Source organism: Megalopta genalis, chromosome 9, assembly GCF_051020955.1.
Source record: "Megalopta genalis isolate 19385.01 chromosome 9, iyMegGena1_principal, whole genome shotgun sequence".
NCBI classification, from domain to species: domain Eukaryota; kingdom Metazoa; phylum Arthropoda; class Insecta; order Hymenoptera; family Halictidae; genus Megalopta; species Megalopta genalis.
In genome coordinates, this window is record NC_135021.1 from 18,004,274 (window position 1) to 18,020,782 (window position 16,509).

The window sequence follows — 16,509 nt, forward strand, 5'->3', positions numbered from 1 at the left end:
CTTCGAATTGTGGCGGAAAGTTGCCGAATGCGGAATTCCATTCGAGATATACAGGGTGTCCCAAAAATGTCTCGCAATCCGAAAGTGGCGGGTTCCTCGGGTCATTTGAAGCAACTTTTTCCTTTATAACAATTTTCTCCGAGGCACCGTTAACGAGTTATCAACGAAAAACAGCGACCAATGAGAGGCGAGCTCGGCTGGCGCGAGGCGACCGAGCCAATGAGCGGAACTAGGCTTCGTGCGCTGGTTGGCTGGCCCGCCTCGCGTCAGCCGTACTCGATTCTTATTGGTCACTGTTTTTCGTCGATAACTCGTTAACGGTGGCTCGGAGAAAATTTTTGTAAAGGAAGAAGTTGCTTCAAATGATCCGAGGAACCCGCCATTTCCGGGTTTTGTATTTTCCATAAAAATGGACAATTTTGGAAGAGGAGATACGATTATTCGAGTCTAACGGTTCGTTTTTATAGTTACGAATTGTCAAGAACTATAGAAACGAGCTGGAAGACTCGAATAATCGTATCTCATCTTCCCAAATTGTCCATTTTTAAGCACAATCTGAGCGTCAGCGAGGCAGACGTTACTGTACCAAGGAAATATTATTCGAATCAAATTTTGCTCCAAATTATTACTCGGATATTTGATTCGAAGAATTTACTCCGATAAAATTTGATTCGATGAATTTATTCGGATAGAACTTCATTCGATGAATTTATTCGAAAGGTCATTCGAGCAGAATTTTGCTCGGAAGATTTTTGCGAAATGTTGTTGCGATAAGATTTTATTGGCATAACGTCGGACTTCGGTCACAGACAATCTCTTCGAGAACTAACGTCTCCGGATATCGCTGTGCAGAAAACGATCCCCGGGATCGCCTCTTTTTCCCAACTAACGACCGGGCAAACAAATCAGCAATTTCATGTGGACAAACTTGTTTGTTCGGCCGAACAATTCCACACAGACATTAGGGATTCCACGGTGGGTGCCAGTTAGCGCCGGCTCACTCGTCACGAACCAGTCGCGCGACACATTAAGGTGTGTAGAACGTATCGGGCCGGGATGCTAGAGAATTACATAAACCACGGTGGGCTATTGTTACCTAAGTAACGAATCGTATTAAGTCGGACGTTAATGTCCCGACGTTCAATCATTCCGATAACTATCTGAAACGTCGCGATCAGGAATCTTGTCGCGTTACGTTTCAGACTTTATTACCGGCCCGCCATGGGCCACGCATTTCCAGCGCGAATCACTGCGCGAAACCTAATGGATCGGGGACTTTAACCTCTCGCCCCGCGATACGCTTCGCAGCTGCGCTTATTAAACCTACTTTATTGTTAATAACTTACGGCAGGAAGGAACTCTCCGCGACCGTTGCGAGTCCATACTTATTCCGAAGCTTGAAGATTGATAGCGAAAATCAAGTTGCGCATACTAAATCGCGCAGTCGGTATCCTCGATGGGCATTCTTTATTCGGTAATCGTATATCTGGCTATCGAAATATCGTTTAAATATCGCCTTGAAATGCTTAGACCGTGGAAGTTCGTGCAAATTTCGATGGCGATTTGATGAGATCATTCGATAAACCGATTTGATGAAACTACAGTAATGTCTCCCTTACTGACGCTCAGATTGTCCACTGAAACGGATAATTTGGGAAGAGGAGATACGATTATTCGAGCTTCGCGGCTCGTTTTTTTTTCATTACCGATTGTTAACAACTATGAAAACGAGCCCCAGGGCTCGAATAGTCGTATCTTTCTCTTCCCAAATTGTCCAATTTTTGTGGTCGATCTGGGCGTCGATTAGAGAGACATTACTGTATTTTGATCGGGGATGAATTCGTTTTAGCGATTGAGAGATTCGTTCTGACTAAAAAAAGAGTTCAAACGTCCTTGAGACTTGCTCGTATGATCATCGATGCGAATAATTTGTACTTCCCTACTGCTCTTTTCAATATGTCACCCTGTAGATAGAAGAATCCTTGACCCTTTGCACTCGACCGCCATAAAAAATTGTTATATCACGTTTCAAAATAATTTTAACATTATCGAAGTTGTTTATACTTTTAAAAAAACATTACGTAGTTTAATTGTTGCTTGAGTCGTACGCATAAAATGCAGTAAGTTATATGAACTGAAAACACCATAGGACGAAGAAACTATTTTAGATTTCGAGTCGAAGTTGCTTCGAGTGCAAAGGGTTAATCCGCATCTCGTTCTGTATAAATCGATCTTAAACTTGCACTGTCTATTATCAATGTTTCTTTAAATCTTAATGTTTGTACATCTCTTCGTATTAACGAGTTATCCCGTTCGAATGGAATAAAACAAACAAAATAAATAATACAAATGTTCCTCTGCATGTTGCAATCAAGATGCGAAGCACCGTGAATGTTTTTAACGATAGAGAAGCACGACTGCCGTCTTCGTACATCGAACAACTCCTCCGAAGGTCAACGTATCGTGCCAAATTGAATTCGTCTTTTTTATCGACTCTTTTATAACGTTGCGCTAATCGAAACACGCCAGCTGATTAGAAGAACGACGTTACAGGCGAGAACGTTAGGCCGACAGACGGTGTACACGACGACGATTTGATTAATCTTGTTTCGTGGTTCGATAGGATTGCTTCGTGAATTTATATTCCTGAACTTATGGGACAGTCAGCTGATCGACGAGCGTGCCGAGGGCCGCGTTCGCGCCGCGCGACAGCTATAATGTAGAACAAAATGGCTGGATGACTCAGTGGGAAGACAGGTTCTAGCGAAAATATGCGCGGAGAGAAGGAATCCAGTACAAGCCGCGGTTTTCCCAGCGACGCGCCAGCCCCGAGCCGGCGACGATAATAAATTTTCCGTAGCGGAGCGTCGTTAAGTGGAAATCATTCCGCAATTAAGAACAGGTTGTTCCGCGGATCGAATCGATTACGATCTAATCATCCACTCCTGTAATTTGCCGGCGGATTATTCATAAATCCGTCAATGTGTGCTCGCGGCCGCGGATACGCTGGAGCGGCGCGGTGCGGCGCGACGCGACGCGGCGCGGCGCGGCGCAACGTAGACATTCCAGCGTGGCTTTAACGAGAATGCTAAACCGCAAGGGCAGGAGATCAGGGACTTTACTGGAATGCGCCGCGTGCATACGCGTGCACACGCGCGTGATGCATTCGTCGGGCGAGTCGCGCTGTGCGGGTAGGTGGCGGCGACGCGTGGGTCGAATACGGTGCATTCGCGGTGCCATTTTAATGCGCCCAGCATTCGCGGCAACATTTGGTCCGAGTTCTCTCTAATCCGGCAAACTCCTTCGACAAAGATCTGTTTGTTCGGCGTAACAACAATTCCGCGACGTCCCAGCATCCCACGAAAATATTCGGCGTTCCGCCGGCCAGCCCCGAAAACGTTCGTTATCAAGGTTCGTTTTCTTCGTCGTCCGGAATTCTGTACTACGAATTTAAGCACTTAGGAAAAGACGAGCGCGTGGAACGTGTCGTCGGAAACTTACCGAAAGAATCTAAGATGTCATTTCGTCGCTGAACGTAGCCGACTTTACGAGTTTCTAATGCTTCAGCCGTAAAGACCTTCAACGTGTGATACTTGTGTAGAACACGTTCTACAGGGTGTCCCAAAATTATGGCACTTCCCCCGGAAATGAGGGGTTCCTGAGATCGTTCGAAGTAACTTTTTCCTCGGCGGAATTGCAATCCGCGGCTTCGTTTACGAGTTATTAACGGAGAAACAGTGACCAATGAGAGGCGAGCTTGGCTGGCGCGCGGCGGCCGAGCCAACGAGCGCGCGGAGCTCGGTTCCGCTCATTGGCTCGGTCGCCTAGCGCCGAGCGAACTCGTCCCTCATTGGTCAGCGTTTTTCATGAATAATTCGTTAACGATGCCTCGGGGAGAATTTTTGTAGAGGAAAAAGTTGCTTCGAATCACCTGCTCGACCAAGGAGCTCACCGGAGCGCTCGTACGGTATAATACGTGTCCATCGATGCTTTCTCCGTCTCCTCCCCATTCTGGATTTCTCTGGTCTCCACGGTCGGCGGAAGATGAACGAGAGCGGATAGGAAGAGGCTGCGAGGTGGGAAAACCGCATTCCTTGCGTAGGTCTAATTACCCGGGCTTCTGCGGTCCGCGGATGACACGGGAGATGTACTGGTTCTCGTTCCTGAGACACTAACCGCGATATCCAGCATTTATTTCACGCCGTACGGTAAGATAACGAGCAATCGCCCCGCGATATCCACGCCGCGGCCACGTTACGTTTTCATTTGCATGCAGTTAGGTCCGGTTACGTACAGTTACGCGCGCCGATGCGCACACCGCGATAGGGGAAAGTAACTAGGGAACTATCGCTAATCGCTTTCGGCCTAGATATTTTGACATATTTTTCTTCATCGGGATCCCCTCGAAATTACGTTGCGTATCTTCGCGCGCGCGTGTGCGGCGATCGAACGATTTTTCAGAGCGTAGGAAAATATTTACGTTGAGGTAGAAGTACCTATTACGGAACACCGTGCGATTGTGACCCTGTCTTGAAACGGCAACAGAAATAATACGATAAAAAAATGAACAGATCGTACGAAGACGCGTGTGAAAATTCGACTCAAATCTTTCAACGCGTCGGCCCTCGTAAATTCGTTCACGTGAACACCGCAATGTGACAATCGGCTGTACAAAAAGAATTTGTACGCGTACACGGCTGTAACGCGTTCGACATTTTCTGATTCGTATTATTTCTTCGGTACGCGACGTTACGGATGAAGCGTAACTTGTTGATGTCAAGCGCAAGGCAAAAATCAGCGAGGTATTATTATCCTATCACACTTATGCAACTGTCTCTGAATATCGTACGCGGTTTAAAAACTCGATTGGATTTTTCATGCAAATTCCCCCCCTTACAAACGATTCTGGAACGAAGAAGCGATTCGTTTGACCAACAAGAGCTTCGTCGCGGAGAGAATAACGAAGATAAAGGTAAAAGATAAGATAAAGGTTAAGAATAAAGGTAAAAGTGCTATTGTCGAATATTTATTATACTGTTCGATGTGTCCAAATGAACGTGATGAACACTGAAATATTTATTAAAGAATCAAATTCTGATTCAATTTTGAAGAAACATCATTCCCATTCATCGTACAGGGTGTCCCAAAATTATGGTATTTCCGGGAAATAAGGGGTTCCTGAGATCATTTGAAGTAACTTTTTCCTTAGCGAAAATGCGATCCGCGGCTTCGTTTACGAGTTATTAATGAAACACAGCGACCAATAAGACGCGAGCTCTCCTGGCGCGACGCGGCCGAGCCAATGAGCCGAACAGGGCTCCGACCGCTCGTTGGTTGGCCGCGCCGACCGAGCTCGCCTCTCATTGGTCACTGTTTTTCGTTAATAACTCGTAAACAAAGCCGCGGATTGCATTTTCGCTAAGGAGAAAGTTGTTTCAAATCACCTCAGCAACCTCTCATTTGCCGGAAATACCATAATTTCGGGACACCCTGTATATGAGTCCGATCAGTTGTTATATAGGGTCACTGAGGCGGTCATTATGTAAAATTACTAATTAAAATCCATCTCCTTCTATTTTCCTCATATTTAAGTACAAAGAAATTAAAATGTCTTCATCGACAAATATAAAGTCAATTATATACCCGAAAACCTAACCTTGGTCACTTCGCAACAGAGTTGCGCGAAAAGTAATCTGATCGATTAACGATTCCAACACGTTAGCAACGATCGATATTATAGATTATTATAGATTATTATAGAATTATAGATTAGTTGTAATAACGAAACGAGTTATAATCGTTAATCATTGATCGGACTACAGTAATGTCTCCCTAACTGACGCTCGGATCGTCCACAAAAATGGACAATTTTGGAAGAACAGATACGATGATTATTCGAGCCTTGTAGCTCGTTTTTAGAGTTCCTGACAATTCGTAACTATAAAAATGATACCGAAAGGAACAAATAATCGTATCGCCTCTTCCTAAATTGTCCATTTCTGTGGACAATCCGAGCGTCAATTCGAGAGACATTACTGTACTTTTTTTTACCCGATCGTTACTAATCATTTGCAATAACTAACGAGTTAAAATCGTTAACCATTAGGTAGATTACTTTTTGCCGAACCCTGCTCCACGGTAACCGGCTCCACTAGCCTAGTGCAAGCAGTTAAAGAAACCGAACGAACGAACGAACGAACGATTCGATATTTCCGCGCGACCTCCGCGGCAACTTCCGAGCCGCGCGAACGATAGCATCGGGCTGCTCTCCGTAGCGGAAATTGTTTCTCTGGTCGGCAATCGGGCTCTAGCAGGCCCCGATGTCGTTAAGCCGGCGACAAACATGGAGACGTGGGTAAGAGGCGCTGCTCCGTTCGTCGTCCTTCCCCGGACGGCTCGTTCTCCGTCCCCCCGTTGGTAGGTTGCTGGGTAATTAGATTTGTACGCGCGGGCCGGATCGCCGCCGAGAAAAGGACGAGACGAGTGGCGAGAGTGCGCAAGACACGGTTACTCATGCTGCTGGAATGTAGTTCACATTATTTATATACTGCCGCCTACGTGCATGCACGTCGCACTTCGTCGGAACGATAAAACCAGTCGCCGGCGCTCCCGTCGCGGATCGGTTCTTTCATCCCTGCCGATCCTCGATCCTGCCGCTTGCGGATTCGCCGCGCATTCGGCGTGCGAGCGCATCCCTCTATCGCGAATCGCTTTTTCAGGCTGTCCAGCTTTCCATATCGATCCGCCGAGGTGCATTAATCGTCCGATCGCCGCCTAAGACGCGCGGCGTCGCTCGCGGAATACCCAATGAGAGTTCAAAGGGTCTGACCATCCTGCCAGCTATCCTCCGCACCGGCCGCTGAAAACGGCTGGCCGTCGGTTTTAATCAAGTTTTCTCGACGCTTTGTTTCCCCGATCGGCTAACCAGACGCTTCGACGATGTGGAACGTGGTCGCTTTAAATTAACCTTCGCGGCGATGATCGCTGTGATTGGAGGCTCTCTCCTGCCAGCAAAAACCCAGCTGGCACGAGAGGTCATATTTTTGCTGTACTTGTGTCTGTGCGTCGATGATCTGCTCGATTCCATTCGGAGCTAATTTTCGGGGTTCAACCGCTCGCTGTCGCACTGGGTCGAAAAATGGCCCACATTGTTCTTTTTTTTTTTAAAGCGATATTGTTACGGGGAGGATGAAACGAACAATTAATTCAATATACTTAGAAGCGAGAGACGGTATTCTAATAAAGAAATCGATGTTCTAGAATGGTCAAATGATATTTTCAAATTTTTCGGTCTCAGTGGTATTGCTAGTTTTTTAGTGACAGTCGTTTGAAACTGGATCCTGAGTGGCCGAGTATGACAAACAATTTTTCGCATCGGATGTGTTAAAATTCAGCAGGAAATAAACGAAACTCGAAATAAAAGTCAGCACCCTTAATTTTTCTTCCTTCTTTGTTGTTAATCTTCACTGGGATCGGCTCGATTGATAATTAAATTAAATTAAAAATTAGTGAACATTCTTCGGACGTTCTAAAATAAAGTTGAACAGCGTTTTTCTGAAAAATATCGCTACCAGCAACTTCGGCACATTTTTGGAGCAAAGCGCCTGAGACAAAAGAAGTCTTATTTTCAGCGGAAAAGATTACACGTCCTTGCGAAAGCGTTCGATTTTTAATCGTAATGGTACACACGCTAAGCACGTTTTCGCTACAAATAAGAATTGCCAACGTCGACAGAAACATAGCATCTTCGGTGTAATCGTGCTAAAAAATTTACGGAACAAATGACGGATGTCTCCGTAGCGGAGCCAACGGAGCGCTAAGGGTTAATTTACATTTTTCTGATCTGTTTAGCATGCGCAATACTTTCGATCTGTGTATAAAGATCGTTGCGATCTTGTCGTCGATTAAACGGCGTTCTTTGTAAGAGGGCTAACTATGCGTTGATAATAATAAATAAATAAAAGCATTCGTTTGTTAAGGTCTCTGAACCAATATCAAAAGAGCAGATACCTAGATCCACGAATTTCGCGACTGCTGCAATATTTCTGTTTGGAGAGTTACGCCGGGTATCGGATCCAACGGAGAAGGTGGAGGAAGGGCGCAGCGTATTAGCGAAAAGGAAAGGGAGCGAGTGTAAACGGAGGGTGTAAGAGGAAAGGGAGGAAGAAGGGAGGACCGGCTCTCTTGTAATGGCGTGGCAGTTATACCGGTAAGCGAGTAAATGCATCAACGCGCGCTGCTGCGCCGAGAGGAGCAGCCGAGAAAGAGAAATAGACAACTCTCTGGCCACGAGTAGGTATACACGGGGAAAAAGAACGGGCTAAACGGGGAAGGTGGGGGAGTAGCAGGGTAGGACCGAGGAAAAGAGACAGGCGTAAGGCTCCTCGGGGTGTGGGCGGATTGCACGCGTCTCTCGGTAATGGATCCCATCGATCATCCCTCCGCGGGTAGATGGTTTTCTCCTCCTTTCTGCTCTCTCGCGGATCGTCCATTAGTCAATTTCGTCGATTACCACGGCGACTTCGTCGAATCACCGTTCAACCCCGAAATAGCCGGGTCCGAGGGTAGGAGAGAACGTGCACGGCGTGCATCTCGTTCGATGCACGGCCAAGCGAATTTAAAGGCGTTATTATTTTCCATTGTTTCGTCCTGTAGACGTCGGTCTGCAGTCGTTCGAATCCCCTTGTAACTCTTAACAAGAGAATAATTATGATACTTGTACGTTTTCTTAGCTTTGTTCTATCTAAAATCGCGTCGTTACAGTTGTAATGAATTATTAGAGAGTAGACAACATCGAAAAGGAATTTCAGTAGTTCGTAAAGTTTGTTCACAAACATTTCGATTATGTTAAGAACTCTTTTCCTTGATTTTATCGTCACCTAAACAGGACATTTTTCTATTTTTATTTAACAACGTTATTTTATATTAATCTCTTCTAGGTTTATTTCGCGATAACTTATTGTAACTCTATTGTTACGCTAAATTAAATTGTCTGCACGTGTCATGATAGGGTTGAAAGTAACCTTCACATTTTTACCGATATTTAAACAACAACAAAAAACAGAGAAGATATATATGTATTTGTATATTACTATTTTCTATTATTTCTAATATAGAAATATACAAATACGGTGTTTTGTTAAGTTCTAATTCAAAATCATAGCTCAGGATGTAAAAGTTACTTTAAGTCCATAATTGCTCGCACCACTGCGTATCGCGATGCTAATTAACTATGAGATACCGGGTGTAATCGATCGCAGATTTTTCTCTAAAGCTGATTCCATATGATCCCAGTTTCTTTTAAACAGTTCGCTAGTTAGTTGGACACGTAGGGTGAAGGGTCGATCCTCCTCTTGGGTTATTCGAGACCGGCATACCAAGGTGTTTGTTCTCTTACGAGGCGCAAACCGAGGATCTTAGAATCGCCAGGCGCCGCGGTACCATCGAGGGTCAAGCGAGGTCGAAGGGCCACAATTAAAGGGTCCTAGGAACGCAGATGCGCACAATGCCAAGGGTCGTAGGATTGCAACGGGGAGGCTGAAAAAACGCCGCGCCAAAGATCTTAGGAATGCGAAGGGCTCCTGATTCCAAAGGGTCTCAGGAATGCAGAGGGTCGCGATATTAAAAGTCCTGCGAATTTAGATGACAAGACGGTCGAACGAAACTGCGACGAAAGTAACTCTTTGTCGACGAGGGTTTCGTTGAGTATTGAGAAATACTTTCCTCCCAAAATCAGATTATGGGCTAAGACGCGTGCAACAAAATTCAGCGTTAAAATTAATCCAGTCGACTGCGTCTGTGTTCTAATAATCATTTTCCTTGAAATAAGTAAATGTCCGATTACTTAAGGGGTGTATACACACTAGATTCTGTTTTTACATAGATAGAAGAATAGTACTGCCTTAAATATATCTAGAAAATTATTGCAAATATATAATATATAATAATAAATAAATATTATATATTATATAATAAATAAAAATAAATAATAATATATATATATATAAATATATAAATAATATAATATAATTCTAGATATATATATTTTTAGACATGGACACACATATATACACATGTATGCAAATAATTGTTCTTCAAAAAATCGCATAACTGTTTTAACCGTGCTAAATCGAATGAAATCGTGTAATAAAACTAGAATTCGGTATATATATATATATATATTCTCGCCACGTCTGCGATAAAATGTGCAGTCTCGGTGCCGTCGATACGTGGCTATTCGACCTTAAAGGACCGAGTCTCGCGTGCGAGAAACGAAGATGGAAGATTCCGGGGGATCGTCTGGCAAATTTCGCGGAGCAATTAATCGAGCCGAGGGTCACGCGAAATTCCTCGGGGAGCCGGTGGATGGCCTCGCGTTGCATTTTTCGAGGATTTATTGTCCGGCGGATTTATGAGCGGGTGGCCGGCTCGGCGCCGAGAGGGGCCATCTGTTTCTCCATCCACGCGACCGCTTCTTGTTCCACGGAGATGAAAATGGAGTAACGCCGGGAGCGATTCTGTGATTTACCGTGAACGGAGCGCCGCGAGGGGATTCAGCACACACCCGTCGTAAACCGTGCGGGGCCCGTGCGGGGCCTGCGCGGGGCCCGCGCGGGGCCCGGCCAGAGCCATTCCTTGCGGCTGGATTCTCTGGAAACGCCACCGTGATTTGTGCGACCGGTTACCGTTTCCATTAGCATACTCCTATCGGCTCTCCCGTGCATTGTTATCTTCGTTGCCGCGCTGTTCAACGGCCAATAGCCCAGCCCGGTACCGAAAATCCGGTAGTCCTCCTCCATTTGTCGATGGATTACACGATCGTTCGGTCATCGATGCCAGTCTCGCGGAATTAATCGTTTGTTCGCTTCCTGCTGTTCGGGACAGGCCTTGCTTTTTTCCTCGTAACGAATATCTTTTCAACGTGCCAGCGGTTCGAATGCACTCGAAGTGCAGCCGATTTTACGCGAACAACAAAATGAACGCGTTTCCCAACGCGGGAAAGTATTCCGAAAGACTAAAATATCGATACGAAAATGTACTTAACACGTTCGCTAAACAGCGTCACAGATGCTTGACGAGCACGATTTTATATTTCACGCGAAGAACGTCGAACGAATTTTATGAATATGATTATTTAATATTTGTTATCCTTAGCGTGATATTTTTTTCACCGCATTTTTATCACATTTTATACATATGATGGATACGATAAATATAACTTTATCGCAGTCCAAGGATGTGTTATACAGGATGTCCCAAAATTATGGTATTTCCGGGGAATGAGGGGTTCCTGAGATCACTCGAAGCAACTTTTTCCTTAGCGAAAATATTCTACGAGGCTTCGTTCACGAGTTATTAACGAAAAACGGTGACCAATGAGAGGCGAGCTCGATTGCCGCTAGGCGGCCGAGCCAACGAGCGCTCGAAGTCCAGGTCCGCTGATTGGCTCGGCTGCCTTGCGCCAACCGAGCTCGTCTTTGATTGGTCACTCGTTTTTCATTGATAACTAGTGAACGAAGCCTCGTAGAACATTTTCGCTAAGGAAAAAGTTGCTACAAATGATCCCAGGAACCCCTCATTTCCCGGAAATACCATAATTTTGGGACACCCTGTGTACTTTTGTATAGTCTCCATAGTTTTTAGGATGAAACCTCGCAAACATCAGTTACTCGTACACTCTTTAAAATCATGCAAAAGTAAACGCAACGTATAAAAGTTCATGTAACAATTAAATCCTCTAAGAAGATAGTCAGTCGTGTGTGACTAGACAGCGGATTTTACGCACGTACGACAGGAATAAATAAATTAGATAGAAAACTGTGAAGTCAATGTAAGAATTTAAGAATATATCGTTCGATTATTTCTGACTTGTACAGTTTTGATTTTTAAAATATCGAAATTACGAAAAACGATTAATAAGTTCCTTTATGTTTAATAAATTCCTAATTAATAAATTCCTTTGTTTAATAAATGCCTAATTAATAAATTCCTTCGTTCAAGCTTTCATCGCCATAAAAACGGCGAAAATAAATTCAGTCCTCTCATTCGTTATGCAACAACGCGGTTAGTTGCTTTCGGTATTCGGTACGTCCAGTGTCAAACTTGTTCTAGAAATTGACATCGGAAATGTTGTCCGGCCACGAATGTTATAAATTCACGATTTCTGATCGAACGTTTGATCTTCTGTGATTACAGTGAGGACGCTGTGCGTAGCGGCGACGAAATGAAGCATGCAGCATGCGTGGTAGCGGTGTCACGGCTGCGCGGTCCTGCCTTCAACCCCTGGTGTCCGCCAGCCGCTACCTCGCCGTTCAAGCCCTTCCCGGTGATCCTCTTTACTTCGTCGTTGAGGTGAGTACCGTCGTGGCCACATTATTAACGTTTAATGGGGTGGAATAATTCATGACGACAATGCATATTCACGATATGCATTACATATAACAGTCCCCATTTCGTTCCGTTATACATGGTAATCCCGAGTCATGTATTTTCCATGGGGTTCGGTATTATCCTTTAATGAGATACGGTAACGTTACCGTGGAGGCTTTATGGAAATTCACCAGCCAGATTTCTTTGAACGTTACACGAAATCGACGACCGTTAAACCTTTCAATGCCGCGAGTATTTCGTTCGCGGTTCCACTTTTACATTTCAACCCTCGGAATACTTCACATTTTCGCAACCGTATCATCGACGATGTTCATAACAATTCCGAGCTTTATTTAGCAGTTTTTCGAAACATATTTTTGCAGATATTTCTTGCAACGAACGGTTTAAATACTCTGGGTCAAAATTCACGCAGCCATCGGCTTGATCTAACTACTGTTAACTCTCTCTCTCTCTCTCTCTCTCTCTCTCTCTCTCTCTCTCTCTTTCGATGTTTAATTCGTTCGAAGTACTTGCGAGAGCTGTATTCGATAACATGATCTTTACATGATTTATAATGTGAATTTAATGTGAGCACAAAATATGAGATCTGAATACGAAATACATTATAAAGTCATAAAAATAGTGTAGTAGATATTGTATTATTATAGATATATTAGACGTGTTATATTATTAGACTGCGAATCTCTGTGCAAAATAAAAATTGTTTAAGTTAAATCGTAAGAAACGTAGCCTTAACGAAAATGTATCCTCTATTTTAAGAATTTGAAAGAGTTGTACTCAATATTGAAATATAGAAATACTAGATAGAAATATAGAAATACTAAATATACAGGGTGTCCCGAAAATGTCTCGCAATCCGGAAATGACCCGAGGAACCCGTCACTTATAGTTTTGTACAGGATATAGCCATTTTTGTCATAAATGCATTTATTCTAATTATTATAGTCATTCCTTCGACTATACTCGTTCATTTCAGTCACCTCTGAAAGGATTGACGTATATAAAAGTGTGCGTATAATCGAGACAAGTCGATTACAAAGATATAAAATCTCCAGTTCGACGCCAGCTCGTATCAAAACACGTATTTTAATTCGGACGCGATCTCGTCGATCAGAAAAGCCACACTCTTCTATTTCCAGCATCATCATGTTCATCGACGATGATCCACATAGAAAAACTTTTCTAGCAAAAGAAACACGCCGGCTATAAATCTCCGATCCATTTGATATATCGCCAACATCGTTGGCCGGCAAAAAGGGGGCAATTCGCATTGGGAAAGTGTGAATTCGACTCTGCTCGTGTTCCTGAAATTATTGAATTGCTAATTAAGAACATCGCGTGCCGGGACCGGCGAAATAAAAGCGATCCGGCGCCGGTACATGCCCGCGAAATTCCATCGTTTATCTGGACATGTGCATCGCCGGGTGTCGCGAGGGGGCACGCCCGGATTTTCTAATCGTGGAATGCGATTAGTTACATCCGCGGCGTGGGCGTGCGAGAGCAGAATAACCGATGCGCGGAGAAACTCCGCGTATAGTATAGTCAATATATTAAGGCGTGCGAAGGTACATGCACCTGCCTTGTCCGCGGCAACGGTCGTTTACAACCCGGCGCTGCGAGAGAGCGTGCAGAACCGCCGGGGACTAGAATGGTTAATTGAAAAAAAATACGCTCCCTCCTACACTGTTACATTGCGCCGCTTCTCGCCGCTTCTCGCCGCTTCTCTCCGCACCGCTCCGCCGCGGCCCGATCCACGCCGCGCGGTGTTACGCTTCCTCCAGCGGCGGAATTCTTGCGGACTCCGTGATTCTCGCGGAAACCGAATACCGGAGGAGCGTTCCGGCCGTCTAGACCATATGCGAATCGAATGCAATCCAGATCTACGAAACTAATAAAGCCATCGTCGTTTCAACGAAACAATAGAACAACACCTGGATCCTTCGTGTCGTCCGAAACAGGATTTTCACCGGCCACGCGAGAATTATGCGAACGATGCAGGAATCGTTTCGGCTCCTCGATGTTCCAAGATGATTTTTCATATTTTTAGCAATTTTACGGATCCCCCAAGTGTTAACCGAAATGTATCGTGCAACAAATTACGGCATCGAAATATTTCGAATAAAAATTGGCCAACTTTGACCGACGATAGCTCCGCGAGAAATCAACGGATGACTTTTTTTTTTGTTAAATCAAAGCTTGGAACGCCTACTTTAAGACAATCTTTCTGAATTTTAGTTCTAGCATATTAAAGTAACTCTTTCGGTTTTGACATGGAAGGCCAATATTTTTATCAACAATTTTTCTGTACTGTACCTTTTTGAGTAGTGCGTTTAATTAGGATAATGACTTTTCTGTTAAATTGAAGCTTGGAACGCCTACTTTAAGACAATCTTTCTGAATTTTAGTTATAGTATATTAAAGTAACTCTTTCGGTTTCGACATGGAAGGCCAATATTTTTATCAACAATTTTTCTGTACTGTACTTTTTTGAGCAGTGCGTTTAATTAGGATAATGACTTTTCTGTTAAATTGAAGCTTGGAACGCCTACTTTAAGACAATCTTTCTGAATTTTAGTTATAGTATATTAAAGTAACTCTTTCGGTTTCGACATGGAAGGCCAATATTTTTATCAACAATTTTTCTGTACTGTACTTTTTTTAGCAGTGCGTTTAATTAGGATAATGACTTTTCTGTTAAATTGAAGCTTGGAAGCCTACTTTAAGATAATCTTTCTGAATTTTAGTTCTAGCATATTAAAGTAACTCTTTCGGTTTCGACATGGAAGGCCAATATTTTTATCAAAAATTGTTCTGTACTATACTTCTTTGAGCTATGCGTATTTTCAATCATTCTCCAATTTTTACAAACGTCGGATCGATGTTTCAAGCTGACCCAGACTGAACCTTTGCGGACGTTAAACAAATTATTCTAATCTCGTTCTTGATATTTCAAGCTACCTTAGTTTGCGAGCATCTTTAGCAGTACAGTAATGTTTCTCTAATTAACGCTCAGATTGTGCACGAAATTGGACAATTCGGGAAGCGGAGATACGATTATTCGAGCCTTGCCAATAGTTGTTGATAATTCGTAACTATAAAACGAGCCGCAAGACTCAAATTAATCGTGTCTCCTCTTCCCAAACTGTCCATTTTTGTGCGCAATCTAAGCGCGAATAAGGGAGACATTGCTGTACTTCTCTCTTGTCGAATGTACAAGATGGAGCAACAACTTTGATCGCCGAACAACAGATATTTATGCGAAATAAAGATTATTTGCCTGGATTTCAATGGACAGAGGTCGAATAAAAATGTGCTGTTAATAAATGCATTGAATCGAAGATCGAGTAACATCAGTTTTAGCTCGCTTTTCTCATAAGTGCACAGAGTCCACACCGTGTACCGATCATTTTCAATATCTCCGTCATCTTCAGAAGTATTGAAAAAGTTGAAATTGCTTGCTACATCCTTTTTAATCCTGGCAACGTTTTTGAAGTATCGTCTAGCAAAGCCCTTGTCGCTGAACGGGGATCGTTCATTAAGATTCTCCGGCGAAGATTTTGCATGAACTTTCTTAGGAGGTTTCTAATAGTCCCCGTATATAATGAGCTCATTAACGCAAGATACGTGTTTTTCGCGGCTCGGAGGAAGTAGCTTTATTTGCGTTGCTATCATCTTTCCAGGATACTTCCCATGGGACGGTGAATATAAGAGTCTCGGACTCCTTTTTTTTTTCTTCTTTTATCTTGCTTCGGTGCACCCTCCGAGCATGAACATTCCTGTAACTACGTCGCCGTGAAACTATGTTAACTGTGTGACCTGTTTTGAAATAAAACACTGAGCCTTGTCACGACATGTTGCCTCGTTACGGGCATCTTGAGTGGTTCCGATGGCTCGTGTTTTATTTTATTTGCGTGCACCAGAATGTTCAATAAAGAACAGAAGTTTCTCCATTGCTCTACAAGTTCTTTAAGATACTGTATTGAGATTCGCATCCTTTGGGAAACGAGAACTTCGATGATCGGCGAAGATGCGGTTTCGGAAGAAACGAGTTTATGAAGGTTGGCACACACGCGCACTCGTATAAAGTATGATAAATCGTTGCTACTTCTGTGTACCTAT

The 16,509-nt window shown here is 43.7% G+C and overlaps 2 protein-coding genes across 6 annotated transcripts in view; one reads left to right on the plus strand and one right to left on the minus strand.

The window, feature by feature from the left end:
* LOC117224822 (protein expanded) overlaps positions 1-16,509 on the plus strand; it is a 138,940-nt gene that overhangs the window by 68,849 nt on the left and 53,582 nt on the right. For all 3 annotated transcript variants that reach the window (XM_033477975.2, XM_033477974.2, XM_076524675.1), the window contains one exon: positions 12,196-12,351. In XM_033477975.2, coding sequence (XP_033333866.1) covers positions 12,238-12,351 — 114 coding nt within the window. In that variant the 5' untranslated portion in view covers positions 12,196-12,237. The remainder of the gene's footprint in view (positions 1-12,195; positions 12,352-16,509) is intronic.
* LOC117224826 (putative sodium-dependent multivitamin transporter) overlaps positions 1-16,509 on the minus strand; it is an 87,823-nt gene that overhangs the window by 16,460 nt on the left and 54,854 nt on the right. The gene's annotated exons all lie outside the window — the stretch shown is intronic.